The 23,011-nt window shown below is 39.6% G+C and overlaps 1 protein-coding gene across 4 annotated transcripts in view; it reads left to right on the top strand.

Moving 5' to 3' along the window:
- The window catches only part of plekhg5b (pleckstrin homology domain containing, family G (with RhoGef domain) member 5b), a 95,968-nt gene that overhangs the window by 64,029 nt on the left and 8,928 nt on the right, over window positions 1–23,011 (top strand). For all 4 annotated transcript variants that reach the window (XM_042491260.1, XM_042491259.1, XM_042491262.1 and 1 more), the window contains 3 exons: window positions 2,699–2,865; window positions 20,206–20,397; window positions 22,552–22,722. In XM_042491260.1, the coding sequence (XP_042347194.1) occupies window positions 2,699–2,865; window positions 20,206–20,397; window positions 22,552–22,722 (530 nt within the window). The remainder of the gene's footprint in view (window positions 1–2,698; window positions 2,866–20,205; window positions 20,398–22,551; window positions 22,723–23,011) is intronic.

The following is a 23,011-nucleotide window of genomic DNA, read 5'->3' on the forward strand; positions in this document are numbered from 1 at the left end:
GATGAAAGTATTGTGTTTGGACTCAAATGTGCAACATTCAGAGCATTAATGTAGCAGCAAACCACCATCTGCCGTGCAAACACATAGTAGAGTAATAGCGTCCTGAGCAGAGAATCGATATGAGATCTTTGAAGCGTCCAGTAACACTTTTTACGAAGGCCTGTTGCATATGAATTTTTTGATTTTATTTCTGTTTACGACAATATTTTAGTCAGAGGAATGAAAAACTTTGAACAGAAATTCTCACCAGGTTGATTTTGAATTTTGAATCATTGATGTTTTGTTTCGGTCACATCAGGCCGTTCAGTATTCCTCGTATATATCCTTTTCTTTGCAGAATATATTCTCACATTCTTACTTCTGTTTAACCAGTATGTCAGGTGCAGCACCAGCAAACACTTTTTTAAATGCAACACGTGTCAGAGCAGCTGCATCAGATCTTATTTAGCTGAACTGCGACTGGACTCATTTGCATCGTTACTCTTTTTAGAAACGGTGGCAACACAAACTTTTGCACCAATGAGGTTAGTTTGCAGCAGGTTAGTAAATATTCACCTGGCCGATTACTGGGGCCGTTATTTGGCATTTTGCTGAATATCTATAGAGGCATATTATTTTAATAATCGCTGATAAAATTAATTAATCATAAAGTGCAAAGAAAGTGTCAGCATGGGAGGAAATTTTACTTTGTGAAAGCTCAGAGGGTTATTTTTCTTTATTCTTTTTACTTAAGTTTCGGTTGCCTTTCTAAAAAAAGAAAGAGAAACTTGCTGCGCATTATGCTGTTTTGATTAAACATTTGCTAAAGGCATTTAAACAAAGTTTTGTGTTGGAGTTTGTTTTATTCCAAATACTTAATATTGACAAAGATTTTCATTTTTATTGTAAATACATATTTGTTCAAAATATTGGAAATCTGTCTCATTAACTACTAATAATCGATATCGTCCCTGAAAAAAAACATCGGTCGACTGCTGGTCTTAATATAACTTTTTTTTGTTGTCATTTTATGACATGAATCCATCATTGTTACTTAAGAGTTCAAATAGAAATAATCCATTAGTGGGAAGAAAAACAACCACTTGTCTTTGGTGCCTTTTGTTTTTGTGTGCTGTAAATATTTACCCACTTTCACAAACAGTTTATTTCAAAAGTGACTAACAACACTGCTGGTAAAAGACGGGCTGTGTCTGCGTTTTTTCACTTTTTTCTAACTCGGTCTCAATTATTAATCAGCTGTTGTGTTTTCTAAGGACTGCGGGCAAAAAATAACACCACAAACGTTTAAAATAAATTAGAAAAGCAACAATATCACGTGTTGCTGATTCACATTGTTCATCGAAAGTAGGCAGCCTTTCAGATGTGTACTTGGGTGTATTTTGGACGTCATTCTTATCCGTTCGCCTTAAAACAATGACTGAGCATGTGAGCTGGAGGCCGGTTTCCTCTCACGTGTTTCTGACCGGGAGAATAAAGGAGTTGACTGTAAATAAGTGATCAAAAATAAAAAGTAAGAAATAGTCACTGCTCAGCTCAATCTCTTTTTTCCAGAGGAATCATTAATATTCCCATGAATCTTAATAATAATGCCGCAGCAGCGTGATGACTCTGCCAGCTTCCCGTCCCTAGTGGAAACTGGGAATGAGTTTCCTTCTCAGCGATGGCTGCCGTTACACTTGCCTCAGTTTCCATATCAAAGGCTCATTTAAGCCTTCCATAAAACAGATCCTATGCCATGACTAATGGCTATTCTTTTGAAATGCTCACCCTCCAAACATCCAGTCTGGAGTTACGTGCAGTCTGAACCACAGAGATCGAGGGCAAACAATCCACAGCTGTTTAGTCACGTGTTTGGAGGGTGAAGTAGTTTTCATGAAGACGACTGAGAATCGAAATAGCTCCGTTCCATTTTGTTTATATGAACACATTCAATCTTTTTTCACAGAGCTTGAACAAATATTAAGGTGGCATTAATCACTATTTTTATATTAACGATGGATCACATGACGACTTGTATGTGACAGGTGATGAAGCCACAGAGTTGTCACCTGACTCTGCAGTTTCCCTCAGCTGCATAAAGCCGTTCATCGTAGTTTTAGCTCTGTTTTTTAGCCTGCAACTTCATGGTTCACTCTCACAATTCATTGTTAAGTGTTGTCTCTGGAAAAAAAGCACTAAAAAATGACTATAAACTACGTGGCCAGCAGTAAACATCATACAAAGTAAGCAACTAACTGTCAAACACATCGGAGCATTAAGCAGCTGAATATTTCGCTCTGGATTGACGTTACCCATCGGTAGGCAGAGGTGGCCATATTAGTTAGCCCGGTGCTTATATAGTCTATGGTTAACTGTAATAATTTTGTTAATCTACTAATTTCTTGCAATTTGTGGAACATTTCTTACCAAGTTCTTCATTGCCTTTTTAGCATGTTTTTGAAAGAAATTGCATTAATTTACTCAAGATTCAGAGGTTAAAATAATCAAGCAGCACAAAGAAGGTGACGTCGCTCCAGGTTTCAATTGGATAAAAAAGAAAGTGGCAAATATTTCCTGAATATTTTGACCATTGCGGTCAATCATGCAGGTTATTAATAATAATGATCTGAGGGCTGTGCAAGTTTTCAGCTTTATGGGATTTTCTTTCTCAAACTGCTTAATTATTTTAAAAATGATTAAAAATGCTTTTTTCCTGTAGCTCGGCTGGGTGATGAGCTGAAGGTGGAGCAGGGTGTGAAGGACTTGCGGTCGCTCAGTCTGCCCAACATGAAGCCCGCCGGAGTTCAGAGCCCTTACATCCTCACCCCGGGCAGCGAGAGGATGGAGCATGGATCTCTGGGACGCAAAGAAAGCGTGGATCTGCTGGTGAGTTGCATGTGGCCGAACAGGATCGTGGTGTCATGTTTATGTTTCATGTGACGCCGCAGCTAATAACTGTCTCTCAGACACATCAAACAAAATGACTACCCCCGCGTTAAACCACACACAAACACAGACACACCCTGTGACTCGTACCGTTTTGCCACACCCTTGACTTTTTTTTCCATAACTTCACCTCCTCTTCCTCTGGTCCCATGATGCCTCAGGCCAGTTTAGTATCTCATGGTAATCCCATCATGACCTCATCATATTGCGTTACCTTTATCTGCCCAGCAGAACCCTGGGAATGTATTTTTGGATTTCCGTTTGAGTCTACGGCCAGCTGTGTGTGTTTGTGTGCACACGTTTGTGTATGCCAAGTGAACACTCGAGTCTCATCTGACTACAAGTTCACTCAGGAACAGTCTGTGCCACTTCAGCACTTCCTGCAGCTCCAGGAAGTGGCTGTTTTGTTACTGATGAGAGACGCCGAGGGGCTGACAGAGGCCTGATCCACTGAGCTGCCAAATGCAGAGCAGACAGTCATCGGGTTCATGCTGTGGCACATAACGGCTCTGTGACATGGCCCCAGAAATGTCGCTCTTAAACATGATGAAGCTGCGTTTTGGCAGGCCAGTTTGGATTAATTTTAGCAATAATTGGCCATTTTTTGTCCTCTCCATACAGCTGCAACTAACAATTATTTTAACAAGCTGCCAGAGTCCAGTGTGACAAACTGACTGCTGTCTCTCAGCCCTGCTGCAGTGCGTGGCAAGCTTTTGGTTCTTGTAGCCCGTAAGCCCGTATTCAGTTTTCTGTGATAATGATAGCAGATTGACCACCCCAATTGTTTTAGTATTTTTTTTTTTTAATTAAGTTCTTAAACCTTCCTTAACTGAGCTTGATTTTTTTCAAGGGAGACAAGCAACTTAGCAAGAAATAGCCCCAAAATAAAGCAAGAAATTAGTAAAAAGTTACAAGAAAATTACTTGAAAATAATAATAATAATAATAATTTCTTGCAATTAATTGAAAAGGGGGGGGCTAATACTATTATTATTAATATTAAAATCACAGACGTCTTCTGCAATTATTACAAATTAGTGAAGAGCCCCACGTAATACTAGTCCTGTGTGAATAGGCTTTAACTGATTAATTACCTGAGATGTCAGGAGAGTTCTTCATAAAGCAGTGCAGGAGTACAAACTCACCAGCTTGGCTTGCTCTACAACAGCGACACAGTTCAACAGTTGAATATTTTATAAACAGTATTATAGATCAACAATTGAAATTGCTTCCTCTGCATGACGGTACTGTCACTGAAGAGGAGCCGAATACAGTGGTTGCTTAGCAACATCCGCTCCCAGTGGGAGCAATGATTTGTGTTCGGCACAATAATATTTACTTGAACAGTTGTATTGTCACCGGCGTGTGTTATTACCAGATGTTAAACAGTTGCTCAAACTTGAATCATGTTAATGATGTCATTCATGAGCCCTCTGTTAGCAGCATGAGTTAGTACATTTACACTTTGGGAGGACACGTTTTTGGCTACAGATACGATTATCAAAAAAATCAATGCAAAAAATTTGGATCTATCACATGTTGGATCCTGGGCCAGTTTCATTTGACTCATTATTTCAGTATTTGCATTCAGTTTTTGTTATTTACCATCTAAAACTTTCTTGTGTTTAAACACTAATTACAGCTTGATGCTGAAAAATATAGTTTTAATCTGATAACAAACTAATATGTCCAGAATCACAGATATCAATACAGATATCAATATCTAAATATTTTTATTGTTCCACTTTTTACAGCAGCTGACGCTCTGCTGCTCCATCTGTGACAACGGTATGCCCTGTGCTCCGAGAGGTGCAGCGTATAACCAAAAAGCATACGTGCTCCCAATTAACGGTCCAGCTCCAAAAATAGAAAATCTGTTTGTAGTTATTTTGATCATGGTGGCCCACCACAAATAAATAAATGTTTGGGAAACCCAGCAGTGGGATACACACATAATCACTACTAGAATGCGTTGCACAGCTGCCTGCAGAGACAATAAATAGGAAGCCTGGAAATGACGGATATTGTGGACATGTACCATAACATGCACACACGGCTGGACCGTCTACACACACAGAGGAAGTGTGACTTCATTCTCTGCTCAGGACGCCGTTACTCCATTATATCTATAGCAAATAATTTCCTGCCGTTATATGAATGTCCTCAATGCCGTATGCAGAACCTCCAAAATAAGATTTCGTATTGGTAGCATTCGATAATAACAAACAGTCCCACCCCTAACATGCAGGTGATTAGGTAAAAAGAAATGCATTATGTTTGTGAAATAATTTGCCGGTAATTCAAATATATTTAGAAGTGGCCTGTTAAAAATAGATTTTCCTCAGAAATCATGACATAATTTTGGATCTGTAATGATATCGTAGATCCTGACTCTAGTTTTATTTATTGTTGGATTGAAACCAAATTCTGTGGTTTGGCCTACTTCTAGACAGAACGAACCTCTTAACTTAAGGCATTAGTATTAATCTCCTTGTGATAAACTGCAGTAACTGTGCTGCAGTGTTGTCATTGCTGTGGACCTCTAACTGTGGATTCTCATTTTCGGTGTTCGCTCTGCTTTAGTGCTTGAAACAACTCATTTTTACGCCCTGAAGGCAAGTTTTGACCCACTTCTGGGTTAGGTTGATTGCATGTGTGTGTGTGTGTGTTTGCGCACTGTAAACAGACTGTGGTCTTGATGTCATTGTTGCTTTGGGCGGGGGAACAGGTAGAGGCTCGGTCGAAGCGTTTTACTGCCATCTGTGGCGGGAAGTCAGCGGTTAGTCATCTCGTGGAGACACAAACACAAACTGGAGTTGCTGAGGAAAGCAGAGTTTTAGTCACGCAGAATCTGACCTCCTGTTGAATTGTTGCATCTTGTTTTGTTTGGTCATCAAACTACAGAGAGTGTAATTCCTCCGCGATTAGTTTTGACAAAGAATGTGAGTGTATCCACGCTGCAGGTAACGACTTGTCAGTTTTATGTGGAGAAAGTGATGTCAGTGATGAGCGCGGTCCTCAGGGGGGCAGTGATGTGCTGCTTCTGATGAAAGCTGCTGTTTGTTGGATATCTGACAAAATCCACAGAGCTCCTGACTGCTGGTGCTGTCTGTACTGCAGCACTCTGCAGTTTAGCTGTATGACGTTATAAAGGACAGTTATGTAGGGCTAAAGCTATCAGCTGATTCATTAATTACTTGACAGAACATGGATTTGCAATGGATCATTTTTTAAAGGCCTCCTCTCAAAAATATGCTTTGCTTATAGTTACTTCATGTGGATGTTTGAGCTTCACTGTGCAAAATGATGTACAGAGTGTGACTGAATATTTTTATACGATAGAGACAATTTAACACAGTTCCAGGGTGTGGGGATGGTGGAAGACTGTTTTCATATTCAACCCTTTGAAGCCTTGGCGCACTGACGTTATTTCTTTCAAAAATATGGGGAAAAAGGCATTGAGCAACTCAAAAAGTTATAACCCATTTCACATTTTTTCAATGCAGCTTTTCACATGAAATTTGGATCAGACCGTGGTATTTGCTCGTTAAATCTACACGGATAAAAACTGTAGGATTTCAAAATATGGAAATTATATGCAATGAAGTGTAAGACACAGGACATGCTTAATGAAAATGATTTAGTACTTGGAGAAGCCTCAAAGACGCTTCCTGTATGAGGAAACTTATCTTTAAATCTTGAAGATTTTGGAAGAGCACACTCATGAATCTTGAGAAAGAAATTTCACTTCCAAAACTTGATCAATTATTGTCCTCAGTTTCCAAACGCGCACTGAATTTAGTTAAAGTGATGTCTCACAGTGGTAAACATGGTCCTTTCCCAACTGTTTTGGGAACATGTTGCAGGCATCAGACTCTGAATGAGTGTATATTTACAACAAAAACATTTTTTAAAAAAGTTTATCAGTTTGAAGATTAATATCTTTTTGGGGTCTTTATTCAGTTGAATATAAGTCAAAAAGTATTTGCAACATCATTGCATTCTGATTTTATTTACATGTTACACACATCTTTTTTGCAGTCGGGGTTGTATTAGGCCCTCATTTTTCTTCTCTTTGTGAAAGTATTTGAGAACAACTCATAAATTATTGCAGTCTTGGACCCAAATAAGAGTCTCCTGCCACAGAAGCAAAGCTCCCTCAAGTCTTGTTGGATACTTTTGTCTTTAACAGACTCAACAGCAGAAAGCCTGTGATCCGTGTTGGGTGCCAGCCCATATTTTATGAAAGCTATTTGGAGGACAAAAGCTCCACTTGGACATGCGGGCACTCAGTGCTGTCTCTCAGTTTCTATGGCAGCAGCTTCGGCACTCGCCATTAAAACGTATGCGTGCCTGCTTTTTATGGAATCGAGGACTTCGCTCAGAGAAGTTTAGATATTTGCCTAGTGACCGGATTCACGGCCTGGCACGGCAGCGGCTTGTGCCAGGCGTCAGAGGAAACACAGCCAAGCTCTGTCCTTCTCTGTGCAGAGTTCCTCTTTTGTTTAAATGGAGGTATTTCATGTTTATTATTGCGTGCATGTTACATTTTATAGGCTCTGGCAGCATTGTGATAGGCTGCAGAGAGCTTTGATGATCCCGAGTGATTATTTTACGACGGGGAGCCTCGGCCAAGCTCTCTGATTGGTCAAAGGTGCATTCCAACCTCGCTGATAGTTCCCACAAAGCACCGCTGCCCCTTGTAATATCAGCGGTGGATCAACTGATCTGAAACAAGTTCAACTTTTAACCTGCACGGCTCAGTGTGCAACCAGAAAAACACATTTATAGCATCAAAGAAAATTTCAACATGCTATATTTTACATTAAAGGGAGACACCGCATAGCAAATAGGGTAAAATTTAACCAATATTTTAACTCATTTTTAACTGATACCACCAAAAACGACCCCAGTTGATTGCTTATAGTAAGAAAATTATTTTTACATTTTTTTAAGTTGTATCTTTAAATATGAAATTGATGTATTGTCTAATTAAATATGCACTAATTACAGACATTTCTTTTTATCAGAAAATCCTGTCAGCAGCCATAAACACATTAATTCTCACCATTTTTTAACAAACAAGTCTGTAATAAAAAACCTGGAATAACACTGGAAAGTTTGGTGTACATAACTGCTTCTGAGGCGGAGAAATATGAACTTCAAAGATTTTTATTTTAAATTTCTTGTTTATTTTTTTTTTTTTAAATTTGATTTATTTTTTTTTACAAACTATAAGAAATTTTTAATGAATAGATATCACCATGAAGCACCCCCAGTTGATCACAATAATTTTTGTGATGCAAGTATTCTAAAATTATGTTATATAATATGCATGCGTATTTATGGCATTTTCTTTTCTCTATGTTTCATGTTATGAAAAAAAAACAAACCCAAAATCTCAAAAACATCCATCTTTTGACCAAATAAAGTAAACTAAAATAGGAAATTTGGGATCCCCCTCTTGAATATACTGCAGAAGCTGTGACTCATTTAACCTGTTATGTGCTGTATGTCTAAGTCATTCCTCCTCGGGGTCTCAGCTCAGGATGTTTTTGGTCGATATGCAGAGAAATATGACGTCAGTTTGGGGCAAAAATAAAAGTTTATACTCAGGGGAATATGAAACATCTGCAGTGCTGTTACAGTATCAGCAGCTTTTGGAAACTCACACGGTTCAGGCGTCTCTTTCCTTTTATTGAGAACTGAAACTTTAAGTTTTATAGCCTTCATAAAGATAACTCACCTGTCTGCGACCTCGTGACTTTCCCTAAGCACGTACAGTACATTGATCCTCGCTCTCTGGCAGCTTTTATATAACACACGAGTTGACCATCAGTTGCCATGGCACCCTGGATACAACACTGAGGTGGCGAGCCAAATCTGCCGCTCTGAATCCACTTAAACGCATAAAACTAATGCAACAGGGGAAAGTGTTTTAACTCGCAGTATCTGATCCAGAGATCGAGCGGGATCACGTTACAGTTTGCAGTTGGATGGTTTTGGCATTCCCAGGGAGTTAATGTCAGGTAATGGATGCACCATATGTGTGTCAGTGCTCAGGCGTCCCATAATGCACTCCTCCATCACAGCAGGGAAATCCTTATAAACTAAATTCCAGACCGAAAAACTTGTGTGGTACCAACTGAAATGTGTCCTTAACTCTGAGTTTCTAGAACTTTTCTGCACCATAAACCTTCTTTTTTAACTTTTATTTTGATCAGATAGTCCCTAAATATCTGTCTTTAGATCAAGACTTTACCTTTTTGTTTAGGATATTTTATTTTGGGCAGATTTATTGTATTGCATTCAACATTTGAGAAATTAAGCTTAAAACTTAAGGATTTAGGGGAATATATTGTTAGAACTGAAATATAATTAGTAATTATCATTAGTGTATAATCACCCGAAACAAATAAATGTTGTGTTTTCATTACATTAGAATAAACCCTTAATATCTACATATAAGCAGATCCTCTTCTGTGGAGTCCGCCATGTTCCTCTACAGGAACCCAGAATGAACAAACCAAAACTCTCAAATGGGAGGACTTGCTGTTGTTCTTTGTCTTACATGAAAGTGAACTGATTATTTTTTAATCATTATTTGAACAAAACAAGATATTTTAAGACTTCATCTTTTGTTTTTAGGAACTCGTGATCATGAAATGTTTATTTTCCAACTATTTTTGACAATGAAACAATGAACTGATCAGTGATCTGCAGATGAACTGATGTTAAAGATAATAATTAGTTGCGTTCCTGTTATAGTTCACACATCTGAGTAGAAGCAGAGACTCCCGGCTTTGCCTCGGGGTCGGAAGAATTTGTTATGTAATAAAGAGAGGAGGCAGATAACGTTGTTTCATAATCAGACAAAGACTCTGCGAACTGCTGTCACTTGAAAAAGCTCCTAAACCCCTTCAGGGCTAAAGACACTGAAATGACGTATTAAACCCACATTTCAGACAGTGAGAGGAGTGGCAACTGTCTCGTCTTCTCACTGTCAGTGTACTGAACCCAAAACACAGCGTTTTCTTTACGTCTGCTCTGAGTGATACTGTATTCGTGTCGCTGCTCATACAATGCACTCAGTGTGCTTTGTTTGGGGAGGCGGAAGACGTCTGGCAGAAACAATTGTCATTATTTATTTCCTCTTTTTCAAACTGGGTCATACAGAATGTTTTTCTCCCAGCGAATCTGCATTGCACAACGAGTGGATGGTAATGTGTGGAGATGGTTCCTCGTCACATCTGACAGCCTCCTCTCTCTCTATCTGGTGGCTCACAATGGGGACGATTGTCGATTAACACAGAGACACTTTGAATGACAATAGTTGAATCAGCGGCGATCACGCGGCTTTCATTGAGCTTAAACATGAGCCGTTCCATACAACAGTCACTATAGTTTGTTAATAGAGTGAGAAGTGTCAGTGATTGAGTTGTTAAGGTCGAATATTAGACTTAAAGTTTGCTTTAATCCCTCACTTCAGTCCTAGTTTGCAAAGTCAGAAAACTAATTTGATTATCTGAACATTGCAAAATAAATAAGATATATGTGAATTGTATCTTAATACCACAGGGGTTTTCAACGTTTTTCAGGCCAAGGACACCTCAGCTAAAAGAAAGCTACATTAATTATATGAAACTAAGTTATATATGAACGAGCCCTTTAATTTTGCATGCAATACTTTATATTTACAATAATTTTATGATAATTGATTTGTCACTTTTAGTCATTTTTTAAAGAAAGAAAAAGCTAAGTATTCTTTGATATCACCCTCTGCACTCTAAAAATCTGCTGCATCTTACTTTTATGCCATTACAGACAAAATATATAAAGTTTTTGGACTTTTTGATAAAATTAGATTTTAAAAGGCATGCTTTGGAAACGCTGATTTATATTTTTAACTTTCTATTTTTAACTTAACTCTTATATTCAATCAATAAAAATAATAAAATAATAATAAAAATAATAAATAAATAAATAAATAAAAAAAAAATAATCAATAATAATGCAATAATTAGTTGCAGCCCTAAAGTATATTCTTAAAAAACAAAAATAAGCCTTGTGCACAAATAAGCCTTGTGCACAGCTGTGCCCCTCTCCAGGGTGCCAGCCAGTGCAGGGTAACAATGAATCAAAGAATTTAAATTTCCAGTGCCGTCTAGGATGCTCAGATGCCACTTATTTATTTAAAGTTCACATATAAATACAAATAAATTAAATTAAATGTTAACTATTAATAAATAAGATTGAAATTGAGCACTCTGGTGTGCGCTGGACATGTAATTTCTTTGATAAGTTACATCTCTGTATTTTTTTAATCACTGTTGGAGAATTTTTGAACATTTTGTATGTAACAAAATTGACTAATTATTGAAAGTAAATTAACTCCTGCTTGTGTTTCTGTTAAGCTCCATCGATACTTCTCTAACTTCTCTAATTGCTGAATCCATCTTGTCCAGCCTGTGTGTTGAAGAGTTAAAATGACTCACGTGTTTCTCAGCATTCACACCAATTAAACTAAATATTTGAGGTGCTGGGAGACAATAACTCATTCCCATATAGTGGGAGGAGCTACATGCTGAGAAGGCTGAGGAGGTGTGTGTGTGCTGGAAAGGTGTTTGCGTGTGTGTGTGTGTGTGTGGGAGACAAAGAACTTCCCCCTGATGCTGAAGGTGGAGATTACGGCTGAACACACACCTTTTCTGATTGTTGTTTGTGTGACCGTTGGCCTGCAGTCCGCAGTACCTGCAGGATCAGGTAGCTGCCGCGCTCCTCTCTGCTGCTCTGCACTCCTGTCTCTCTGGATGGTCATTTACTGGAAATGGATTCTTCCTGACTTTGGGAATTACCTCTTTACACTTTTTCTTTCATTTACTGACCTCCGACATTTTTTTTTATCTGCGGTTTGGGGAATTTTTTTTTTTGTTTTGTTCTGTGGAAAAATGTCCGTTTTGGTCGTCTGTCATCCTGGCGCAGCTGGGACCTGCTGCACGTGGACTCAGAGATTCCTGAGTCGCCTGCTCCTGATGCGAAACCAACGCCGACTGACTGTCAGGTGAGACGTTTCCTGACACGTCTGTGCAGTGCGGAGACTGATGGTGTAGGTTAATGACGTCACATTTCTTGCCGCTTTGGTTGGCAATGAAAATAACATGTATATGTATGCAATATTTTCAACAGTCAGTTAATTTTCCGCAACTATTTTGACATTTTTTAATTGTTTCGAATTAAAAAAGTATATATATATATATATAATTTAATTTTTTTTTTATTTAGTTTGTATTAGATTTATATTTTGATTTAATTTAATTATTTTATTAGATTTTCTTTACGAAGCATAAAAAACCAAAGTAATGCGTATGTGTCACAATGGCAATAAAACACTTGTACAATTATTTGATTATTTAATTTCTTAAATAAGGAACTCTTCCTAATAAAACATGATAGTAAACTGAATATATTTGGGTTTTGGACTGTTGGTCTTACAAAAAAAGACATTTAAAGATGTCTCCTTGAGCTGTGGGAAATTAAAACAGGCCTTTTTCACTATTTGATCTTTTATCTGAGGTTTTACAGACCAAACAATTAAGCAATTAATCCTAAATGAAAAAGATCATTATTTGCAACTCCATTATGTTTAAGTTTGACTTGTATTCATCTCAATTTAATGCCGTACACAAAAGATTTGGACCATTATTCTTTGTTTTGTTTCTCATTAATCTCATCTGCTGAAAGTTAAACTGTGTTTGTGTATGTGGGCGATTTGTGGGTGAAGTGTCATGGTGGCGAGAACGATGGCGGTCCAGTAAAAGAAGCCTTGTTTTGACAACTCATCTCTCCCCTCGGGCTGAAAGCCTCTGTTTGTGTCGCAGTTGTGCGGCGGTCATCAGGTCTTCATCACTGGAATGGCCTTGAGACGTGCAGTGTGTATGTAGGGGGGGGGGTCATTTTAGTTTCTGTTTCCTGGTTGTGAACGTGTGTGTGTGCGCGCCTTGTGTCGGTGTGTCCAGGCTCTCAGGAAGGTCAGTGTCACGCTGTTTTCCCATCGTTAATCAACCCACCTGATCAAGAGGAGGCGTTATCAGTTGACTAACATACAGGCGGTAGCAGGGCGCAGTGAGAGCAGAGGAGGGGGGTCTATTTTAATACAATCCCTCCCCATTTAAAGATTTTCTCCTTTCCAGGCCAAGGTTAACGCCACAAACCACGGTGATAAGATAAGAGTGTGAGGGGACACAAGGCTTGATATCGTTAACCTGACGGGCCCACTGCACAAGTCACGGCCCCCAGAGCGAGTAGCTTAGTGACAAAGAGCTCTGGATCCGGCTGCCCTCTGTCCTGACTGGCAGGTTTACACAGGAGGCGCACGGGAAACCTTGTAAACATAATTAGTTAGGCAGACACGACTAAGAGCGGCTCAGTGTTTACTATGAGGGTGTATTTGCTTCAGTTTGACGTGAATCTTTTCCGTTATATTGCGTGTACAAATATAATTAACTCTGAATGAAATGCTAGAAAGTTTTAGGGCTGCAACTAATGCCTGATATGCACGAGCAAAATTTGAAAAGACAAAAATCTGACGCCCTCTCACATCTAAAGACCGTGAGTTTTTAGTCACAGACTGTAAACATCCTGCTCCTACTGGAAAATGTTACGCCAAACTCCCTTTAAGAAACATAATATTTTAACAATTATTTACGTGTCCTCATAAACACATAACTCTAGAAACACAAAATAAAAGACGTTACATGGCAACAGTGGTCTTTTCAATTCAGCATCAATATAATCGTTAAAGATAAACTGTATTTGGGTCCAAGCTTCACTTTTTGGATTTTGTCATCTGAACTTGCTGCCAGCCTCTTTTGGTTAGTGGTGCTACTTTAGTGGGAGAACTCTGTTTCAAAATTTAGGATTCCTCACTAAAATGTGTGCTGGTTGGTGGATCAGATACACATCAAATTAAACACAAACTCATATACACTCCTCCTTTTCCTAAACTACAACTAGATTCCCTTTGAGATCATTTCCCTCCGTGCTCCTGGTGCATTATATTGCACCAAATTTCCTTTAAGGAATATAACATTTTTATAATTCCTTATGTGTCTAAAAAACACAAAACTCTAGAAACACAAGATTGAAGATGACACATGTTGACAATATTGTTGTCAATTCGGCATCAATATAATCCTTAAAGATGATCTGTATTTGCCTACAAACTTTTAGGATTTTGTCACCTGTAAATATTAAGATTTGTCACAAAAATAAGTGCTGGTTGGTAAGTCAGATACACGCAGAATTAAACACAGATTTTTTTGTCCACTCCTCAAGTTTCTCCTCCTTTTCCACAGTCACAGAGATCTGAGTTATGGTTTGATGTAAGGCTGGCATAACAATCTTTTTTTAGTTTTATTTTTTGGATGAATTGTTTAGTCTACGAAATGTCAAATAAATTGAGCAAAAGTCTCGGCTGAGAACACAACAAAAGGTCTTCCAATCTTTTGTTTGGTATGACCAACGCTCGAAATCCCAAAGATAATCACAAAGACACTATTTATAAATCTGCACATTTAAAAAGCTGGAACAAGAAACGCTTAATGGATTATCAAAATAGCTGCAGGTGAACTTTCTGTCAACCAATTAAATAATTTAATTTCTACAAAGTTTACAGAGTTTTTAGTTTTCAGTAGAGGCAGACGGCCGCCCACCACAGAGTCTGGGTTTGCTGGAGGTTTCTGCATCATCAAAGGGAGTTTTTCCTCGCCACTCTCGCGTAATGTGCTCCTGGTGGGATTTGTTTGAAATGTTTGGTCTCTGTAAGTTAAACGGTCTAGACCTGCTCTATAGGAAAAGTGTCTTGTGATAACGTTTGTTATGATTTGGCGCCGTGCAAATAAAAATGGACTGGACTCAAGTTGACTTTTTCTGCTCCTGGAGGAGGTGGTGTGCCTGTGCTTATCTCCTGGGGATAAGCAGCTTATTAAATGTGCTGCAACATGCGAGTAAACAAAGGGAATTTCCTGTTTGGTCATTATCGGGGCATTTCTTGTTCCTTGTTTTGACCAGCCAGCCTGGCATTGTTCAAGGGTCTCCAGGCAAAACAGCGATCTGAGATAGTGCAAAGAATAGTGGACCGACTTCAAATATGAATAAAGAACAAAGCGTCCCGTTAGTTTACAGTCATCCTGTAATTTCTTGGATTTTATTCTGGAAATTACATGGACTGACAGCAAATGTTGCATGAGTAGTGCGTGGTTTGGAGTTGAGGACCAGGGTGCTCCCTCCAAGCTGTCACCCTGTCTCCGCCTCCAAATATTCAGATCAGCCACTTTTTTTCTGGCCCCGGCCCTGCCTCCTCTTTCCTGCCTGACACAATGAGGCAGGATCCTCCTGGTTGCTATGACTTCACTCCAGTGTCTGTATGAAATGCAACCACTGACTGTTTGGACACCAGGACAGGACAGAGACACGTCCCGCTTCAAAGAGACGCTGCTGTCGGGCTCTGCAGGACTCAGCAGCCGGACACCCAGAACCCGGATTCTGTCAGCTGGAACGGGGCGCTTTTAAAAAATGAGGTTCAACACAAGTCTCTGGAAGGGGGACTAATAACGTGGAGGTGTTACAGTGGTCTCTCTCGGGCTGATTCGGCGTCATAAGTCGGGACAGTGTGGACGGGTGTGTTTTTCAGCAGAGACAGAGGAGGCTAGAAGTTGAGAGAGAGCAGCAGCTGGTTCCAGAATGGGCTGTGATCCATGAATCCAATTGAAGGATTAGGATGGTTTTTGTTTCTTTTGACATGCCTCTGGCTTCAATGGTGAGCACTGTTAATGTGGTGGGAAACTGCTGGTAGCTTCTACCCCTCTGTCCTTTTTAATTACTGCTTCCCGTCATTTGTCTCTGACAATCTGGTTTCTTGCTAAAGTGATTTCCGAGACATTTTCTTTATCTGTGACTGCAGTCTGTTTGCTGAAAAACCTTCCTGGAAAAGCCACAGTATCTGTTTTTTCTGTCTTTATTTCACCTGTTTTGAATCTGGAGAGGTGAAAGCCAGCTCTTTGCTTAACACAGACATAAAGGGATAGTTCAGTTTTTTTTGAGTGGAGTTGTTTGGACTGTTTATCCATAGACGTATATTACAAACAGCAGAAGCCGCTCGGCATGCCCCCAGTTTGAAGAAGCAGCCTGAAGTTCGACACAGAAGCTAAGCGATCTGCTGCTGCCCCCCCTTAAAAAAAAAATAGTGTTTAACCCATTAAAACCTGGTTTCAGCATCTATTTTCTTGTGCTGTGTTCAGATGCCCCTCACAAGCTTTTTAACCCTTTGAAACCTGAGCAAATTGGTTAAAACGTGGGGGAAAAAGGCAAAGACCAATATGGCAAAAAAATGTCCCACTAATTGCAAAAAAATGAGTAAAAGGTGACAAAGAAAATGACCTAAAAAATGGGAAACGTCCAGAAAAACATATTTATAATCATTATAACTATGCATTTAAGGTTATATTATGGGAAAAATATCCATATAATTTATTAATTTTCTGCGCTTTTTTTCAGGTACATTTTACTAATTTCTTGCTGTTTTTTGAGCCATGTCGTCGTGTTGCACGCTGCCCTCTCGTCATGTTTTTGAAAGAAATCAGATCAGTGTTGTTGTTTTTTTTTACTGCTATACCTTAACGTCAGACAGTGGTTTCCAGTGAGAAGATGAAACCTTTATATCGCTCTCTTCAAAGCCAGACTCCACTGAGAAAGACAGTAATTTTACATTGCTGAACAAAGGAAATGCTGGTCTGCTGCTGCCTCGAACAGTTACTTAGATTGTGTAATTGTGTCTCCTTGGTGTCTGAAAGGGTCAGTTTGGATTCACCAAAGTCACACAATAACACAAACTGAGTAACTGATGGAGGCAGCAGTAGACCAGCAGCTTCTGTGTACAGTGAGCCAAAAGGTTTTTATCAATGGTGTCTAACAATCAGAATCAGACAAGGATTTACTGACAAGCAGGTTTTCACTTACAAGATATTTTCTTTGGTGTTTGGTGAAAACATTAAACATATAAATAACACAAACACAACACAAAGAGGCATAAAAATAGTAATAATAATAAAAAAAGGCAAAGTACTGCAACACTCAAGGACTTAAATATAAAATAGAAAAATTCACATTAAAAATCTGGTAGAGACACTTTAAAAAGTACGATAACATGATAAATATGCATAATGCAGCTGTGTCAGAATACAAAAGCTGTACCGTTTTGTGCAGAGCTGTGCAAAACTGTTTGGGGGAATGTGCAAAAGTTCACAGTAGAGCAAATATACAACGTACAAGATGCACATAGATGGGAAACTAAAGGCACTAATGGCTTTCCTGTCAGAACGGGCTATTTGACATGTTAAACAATGAAAATACTCAGTAATGCATGCACTTAATGTTTTATTGTTTTTTTCAACATTCTTTTAGATAGCTAAATAATTTGACTCTAGCAGGCTTCTCCAAACTGGTGATGTGCCGAATGTCATCTACTGCATGCAAAACGCTGACAATTTCTCGGACCCTAATGCAACACTACTTCAAAAAATCCGAACTATCCCTTTAATTAACATGGTTTCAGTTTGCTGGTGGTGTGCTGTCAGTGCCACGGGGTTCAGGCTTTCCCTGTTTGTCCTCGGAGACTGAGCACTTCCTGACACCTGTGTCCTTGACCAGTCGGCCCAGATTTTCCCCCCTTGAAAAAAAAATCCCCTCAATGGCTCCAAGCTCGTTTCCCTTTCGCTATGGCGACTTTAAATGTGTCCCCTTTCACTTTAGTTTTTGTTTTAAAGCCAACATGTCTGTTTGCAGTTGGGTCACTCTCCTCTTTGGTAATCATTAAAGAAAAAAACATAAAAGGACTAAAAGCTGTTTGAAAACCTGCAGGACCCCCCATTCAGATTTACTATCTCGTTATGCAACTCTGTGTAAGCCACTTGTGTGCCTTTACTCCACTTAAGTGGTTACACAAGGGTCTGCACATGTTCTTCCTAAAATGGGAACCTGTGTAATGCAGAACAATTTGACCAGAGGTATTCATAATATTTACATTTCAGGTTGTTGCATAAACATGTCACAAACCGATATACTTTGTCAGTATCTTAAGTGTAATGGAAGTTGTTTACTTCTAGTAGCAAAACCTCAGAAGTTTTATATCCAGTCTGCTTGTTGGTGCAGTTTTTCTTAGTTTATTCAAAGCTTGAATTTGACAGTTTTTGTTTGGTTTTCTTGCTAAACGCTCTATAAACAGTCTTCTTTCCATCCAGCCACCAGAATTCGGACAATGGAAGAGAGGGGTTGATAAAAATGTGGATGTGCCCCTCTTTCAGTTATTACGTCATGCTTACGTTTATGTACACTCAAATGCAAGGGAATGCATCTGCCCAGGCTCTCTCCGCCCCTAAAACTATATATAAACTACAGTAAATAAAAGACAACAATAATGAGGAATCTCACAGCACTTTAAAACATGCAAAGTGCTCGCTGTTCAACAGTTAAAACATTTAAAGTGCTTGCAGTGTGTCACATTAAAACTACAAGCAAGAACATTGAAGATTTTTTTTTTTGCTAGAGACTCTACGTAGATATACAGAGTCTAAGTGAGCTGAGTGAGCAGCTCTGATTGGTAGAAGTTTGCAGGGCTGCAAACTTCTTTGCATGTTTTGTTGTTTAGACAATAATGTAATCTGTTTTTTTTTTATTACAATCAGTATTCAAGGCTAATTTCTGCCTGAACTGCCAGTGGTGAAGATGCATTGTTGGTAATTTAGCTGTAGAACGGGTTGAGTAAAACAGATCTGTGTCTGCTGCATTGCTTTTTATACTTTTTCTTTCAAACTGACCATCATGAGTGCAGTGCTAAAGCAGTGGAGTACTTTTTGAAGTGTGGATTGTGCATTTGCAATACTGCAGTGTACACAGCATTTCAAAATGTTTCATTACATTAGCATTCATTTGGAAAGCCCCATAACGAATTTAAAGGGATAGGCATTTTCAGGAATTTACATGTTCGAGTACTTGCTTTAAATAATTACAAAGTAGTCGTGTACTGGCAAAAAAAGAGCTCCTCCCCTCTGAGCCAGTTCAGCATCTTCGCACGAGTTAACACAGCACCGGCGACTAACAGCGACAGAGCGGTTAAACAGTTTCAAAAAACTCAAACCAACACCGAAACGGTTCGTCATTCAGCCTGTTATGAACTGCTTGGTAACATCAGCCGTGTGATGCTGACAGTTAGCCCTGTCACTGTTTGCATATCATCAACTTTTCCCCAGCAGGAATCTCTCACTACTGCAGCAGTTGTCTTTTCTTCACCTGTGGACAACTTTCTCCTAAGTCTTACACATATTTGAAGATGTGCATGATCCTCCATATTAAATAGTAAAAAAAGTAGAAATTCATGTTCACATGTGGGAGGTTTGGTGGTGATTACTCAATACGTTGAGCAAATACTGACGTGAATGAATCCAGTACTCAAGTTTGTTTGCCAGCAACACAGCAGCTTTGGGCAAAAGTGTTTTGCATGCATTGAGAGAGAGAGAGAGAGTGTGTGTGTGTGTGTGTGTGTGTGTGTGTGTGTGTGTGTGTGTGTGTGTGTGTGTGTGTGTGTGTGTGTGTGTGTGTGTGTGTGTGTGTGTGTGTGTGTGTGTGCAGTAAAAGAATTTTGTTGGAATGGCGGCTCAGTTTCAGCATCAGTGTCAGTGTCCTGGAATGTGAGTTCCTTGTCACTGTGCTTGCGAGACGACTCTCAGCAGCAGATTCCTCACTAACAGCAAAAACAACTGCTTCCTCAGATACTGAGGTGGCCCCTGTTTGTTTGCTTTGCTGCTGCTCGTAAAGTGGACAGAGATTGCCTGGGTGAGGGTTCGCGGCCGAGCCCGCTGACAGGGTAACAATGGAGGGGGGAACAATGGCCAGACTCGGGCCGTCTGTTCTTATGGAACAACCTCCCGCCTGCTCCTTGTGATGTAATGAGCATTCGCGGCGAGGAAGTGGCCGTCCTTCCCTCTCCTGTTTGTGTCTGATCGTTAGGACAGCTTTAACGGTCCTGCTGATGTCATCCCTCGCGTAGAATTCCCCTCTGATTTCCTGTTTGTCCTGTCCCTGTATATTTCTCTCTTTCCTTCATTGTCTCTTTCCATCCGTCTGACTGGAAACTTTTGTCCTTCCCCCTTTGAGGTGACAGACTCACTCACGCCTTTCACTTACTGTTTTCTTGAACAATGTGTAAATGTTTCTCTCTGTCGTGCAGGGTCAGGCTCGACGGAGGAAGAACATGACAGAGTTCCTGGGAGAGGCAAATATTCCTACCCCGGATGCTCTGGGACAGATGGGCGGCTCGCTGCCCGGCATCGGGGCTGGTCCTGACAGCTGGAAAAACCGTGCCGCCAGCCGCTTCAGTGGCTTCTTCAGCTCCAACGCTGGAGCCGGGCCCTTCGGAAAGGTAACACTGATCAGACAATCACGTGAAATACAAGATTAAAGGAAAGCTGTGCACTTTCTCTGGGCTGTTAAACAAGGATTGTAAAGCTCTAGGGGGCAAGTTTGTTTCCCAGACTTGTCTCAGATTTAAAAAAAAAACATTAAAAAGCAAACAGAACAGTAGCGAGCAGCAGTGGGAGGAGGTCGGGAGGTCATATCCCCCGAGCTCTGGTGAGGTAATTTCCTTTCAAAGACTCTTGTTGGCTCACTTGCTTCTCTGGAAATGAGTAGGTGGAGGAAAAGCCTCACTCAGTTCTATTCAACGTCTGATTTTAAAAACTCCCAAAAGAAAGCATAAAGGAATAGTTTGACATTTTTTGGAAATATGCACATTCATTTTTTTGCAGAGTGAGATAAGAAGATTGGTACTTCTATCATTAGCATAAAGGCTGGAATCAGGGGAAACAGCCAGCCTGGCGCAGTCCAAAGGTTACATAATTAAAAGCTAAAAGATTTGGGATGCACTCAACAACAACAACAATTTGGCCGGTAGCCGACACGGACATTTTATTGTCTTCTTTTTTTCTTTTTGTTGTTATTTGTTCCCCCTTTTGTGCCAGAAAAAAACAAAGAAACTTCATGATGAACAATAAGATAACATAAGATATAACTGTATTTATCCTGAGAGAAACTGCTTTGCAGCATTTGCAATACAAACATCAGAGAAGTGCAGGTACAAATCAGGATTTAAAGTAGAAAAGCAATGTATAGGAAAGGTAAAATACAGTATATAGCAAATTTGAAACTAAATATGACACAACCGTAACTATTTTATTGTCTTTCAGCCCTTCATTACACTACTTTTGATGAGCACAAATTTGTGAAACAGTCTTTTTCTCATGAAAAACATCTTTAAAAAAACTTCTTTAGAAGCGTTTCTTTCTATACAGAATACATTATAGTTCTCTCTCCAATATCTGTTTTAGATCACTATAAAAACATTAACACATTTCTCTTTTAATCGCTCATTCTATTCAAGTCTCTAGCCAAAAACAAAATTTTACAAGATAACATTTGGATGCATTTTGAGAATGTTATAATTTACCTTTGCCCAATACTCATTTTTACTGATTAGAGCTTGAACGCATCATTATGTAAAAAAATGACTTTCCTCCTGTTGATGTCGTCACGGATTTATTGTTCACAGTTTAGCATGATCATATAGGGTCATTGGTGAGTTTTACTGTCATCCAGAGGAAGATCTGTGCTCGTCCCAAACATTTTTTTATGTCCCCGGGGTGATTTTGTTTATGGCGTGCCTTGTTTTTTAGCCTGCACAAAACTGATGAGACAAATAGAAAAACATTCACCACTACCATTGGTGAATGGTGAGTGTTCAGCTGATAAATCTGTGCATTCCTACTCAAAATGTCAAAACTTTCCCTTCACTCTTGCATCAGAGGAGCAGAAATAATAATTGTTTGTTGTACTAAAGCACACACACGCCCACACACACTCCCTTTGTACCGCCCATGCTGAGGTCACATCCTGCACAGTAGCAGATGTCAGACAGAGACAGTATCTGTCAGTCACCTGTCACCGCCCGTCTCATCTCTATTCACCCCGAGCGTCCCCCTTAACCCCTTCAGGGCCAGAGATCCTTCACCGGGACCTGGACCTCTTGCACCCTCCATATTGTAGAGAAGAACCACTGTCAGTCCGTTCTTTTATAAAGGTTTGAAAAGAGTCTCTCATCACTTTACTCCCAAATCTGTCATACAATTTCTTATTATTAACGGACATCGAACAGTACTTTTAGGAAAGATTTTAAAACCCACTGGTCCATCTTCCCGCTCCATGCTGTAGCTTTTGCCCCCGCTCCCTTGTCCTCTATTGTTAAAACGGTCTCAAAGCACAGAGCTCATTTTCATAACTACATAAAGCCTGCCAGACCAAACAAAGGGCTGAATAGCAGCTCCTGTTGGATTTAAGAATTAAGGCGCCAGTACGGACAGGATTTATATGCTAATGCGTGGACTCATCTTTACTTACAGTTTGAGTGTAACAATAAATGGACACACAAAGGACAGAAACGGACAGTTAGTTTTGCATCTTGTCTCGCCACTAACCTTGTTCAAACTAATGAGGCCTGTTTTTTTTTTTTGTCTTATCGCAGGAGGTGGACCGTCTGGAGCAGCTCCAGAGCAAGCTCCACTCCTACACGATGTTCGGGCTTCCCAAGGTGCCACGGCAGCTCTCCTTCCACCAGGACTCCTGGGAGGAGGAGGAGGAGGAGACCAACCTGGTCCTGGAGGACAGTTGGCAGATGCTACTGGACAACTCAGAGGTAAAGCACAGACAGGCTGCAGGGTGTGTGGGGGACAGACAGCGAGACATCAGTCATTCATTCAGTACTGGAAACATGAATGTGACTCAGGACAAATAGCATTGAGCTCCAGGTTAAAGTCAAATGCATTTTCAACTGATACAACTTAGGGACTGTTAAAGAAAATTATCTTTTTGTTTTATATGCAACTTATGTTTTAGAAATGGAAATTTATAATTTTTAAAAAAAAATATTGATATAATTTAAAAAAAGTAATAAATAAAAGACAGGAAAAATATATATAAATCTG

This window comes from Plectropomus leopardus, chromosome 8 (assembly GCF_008729295.1).
Source record: "Plectropomus leopardus isolate mb chromosome 8, YSFRI_Pleo_2.0, whole genome shotgun sequence".
NCBI classification, from domain to species: domain Eukaryota; kingdom Metazoa; phylum Chordata; class Actinopteri; order Perciformes; family Serranidae; genus Plectropomus; species Plectropomus leopardus.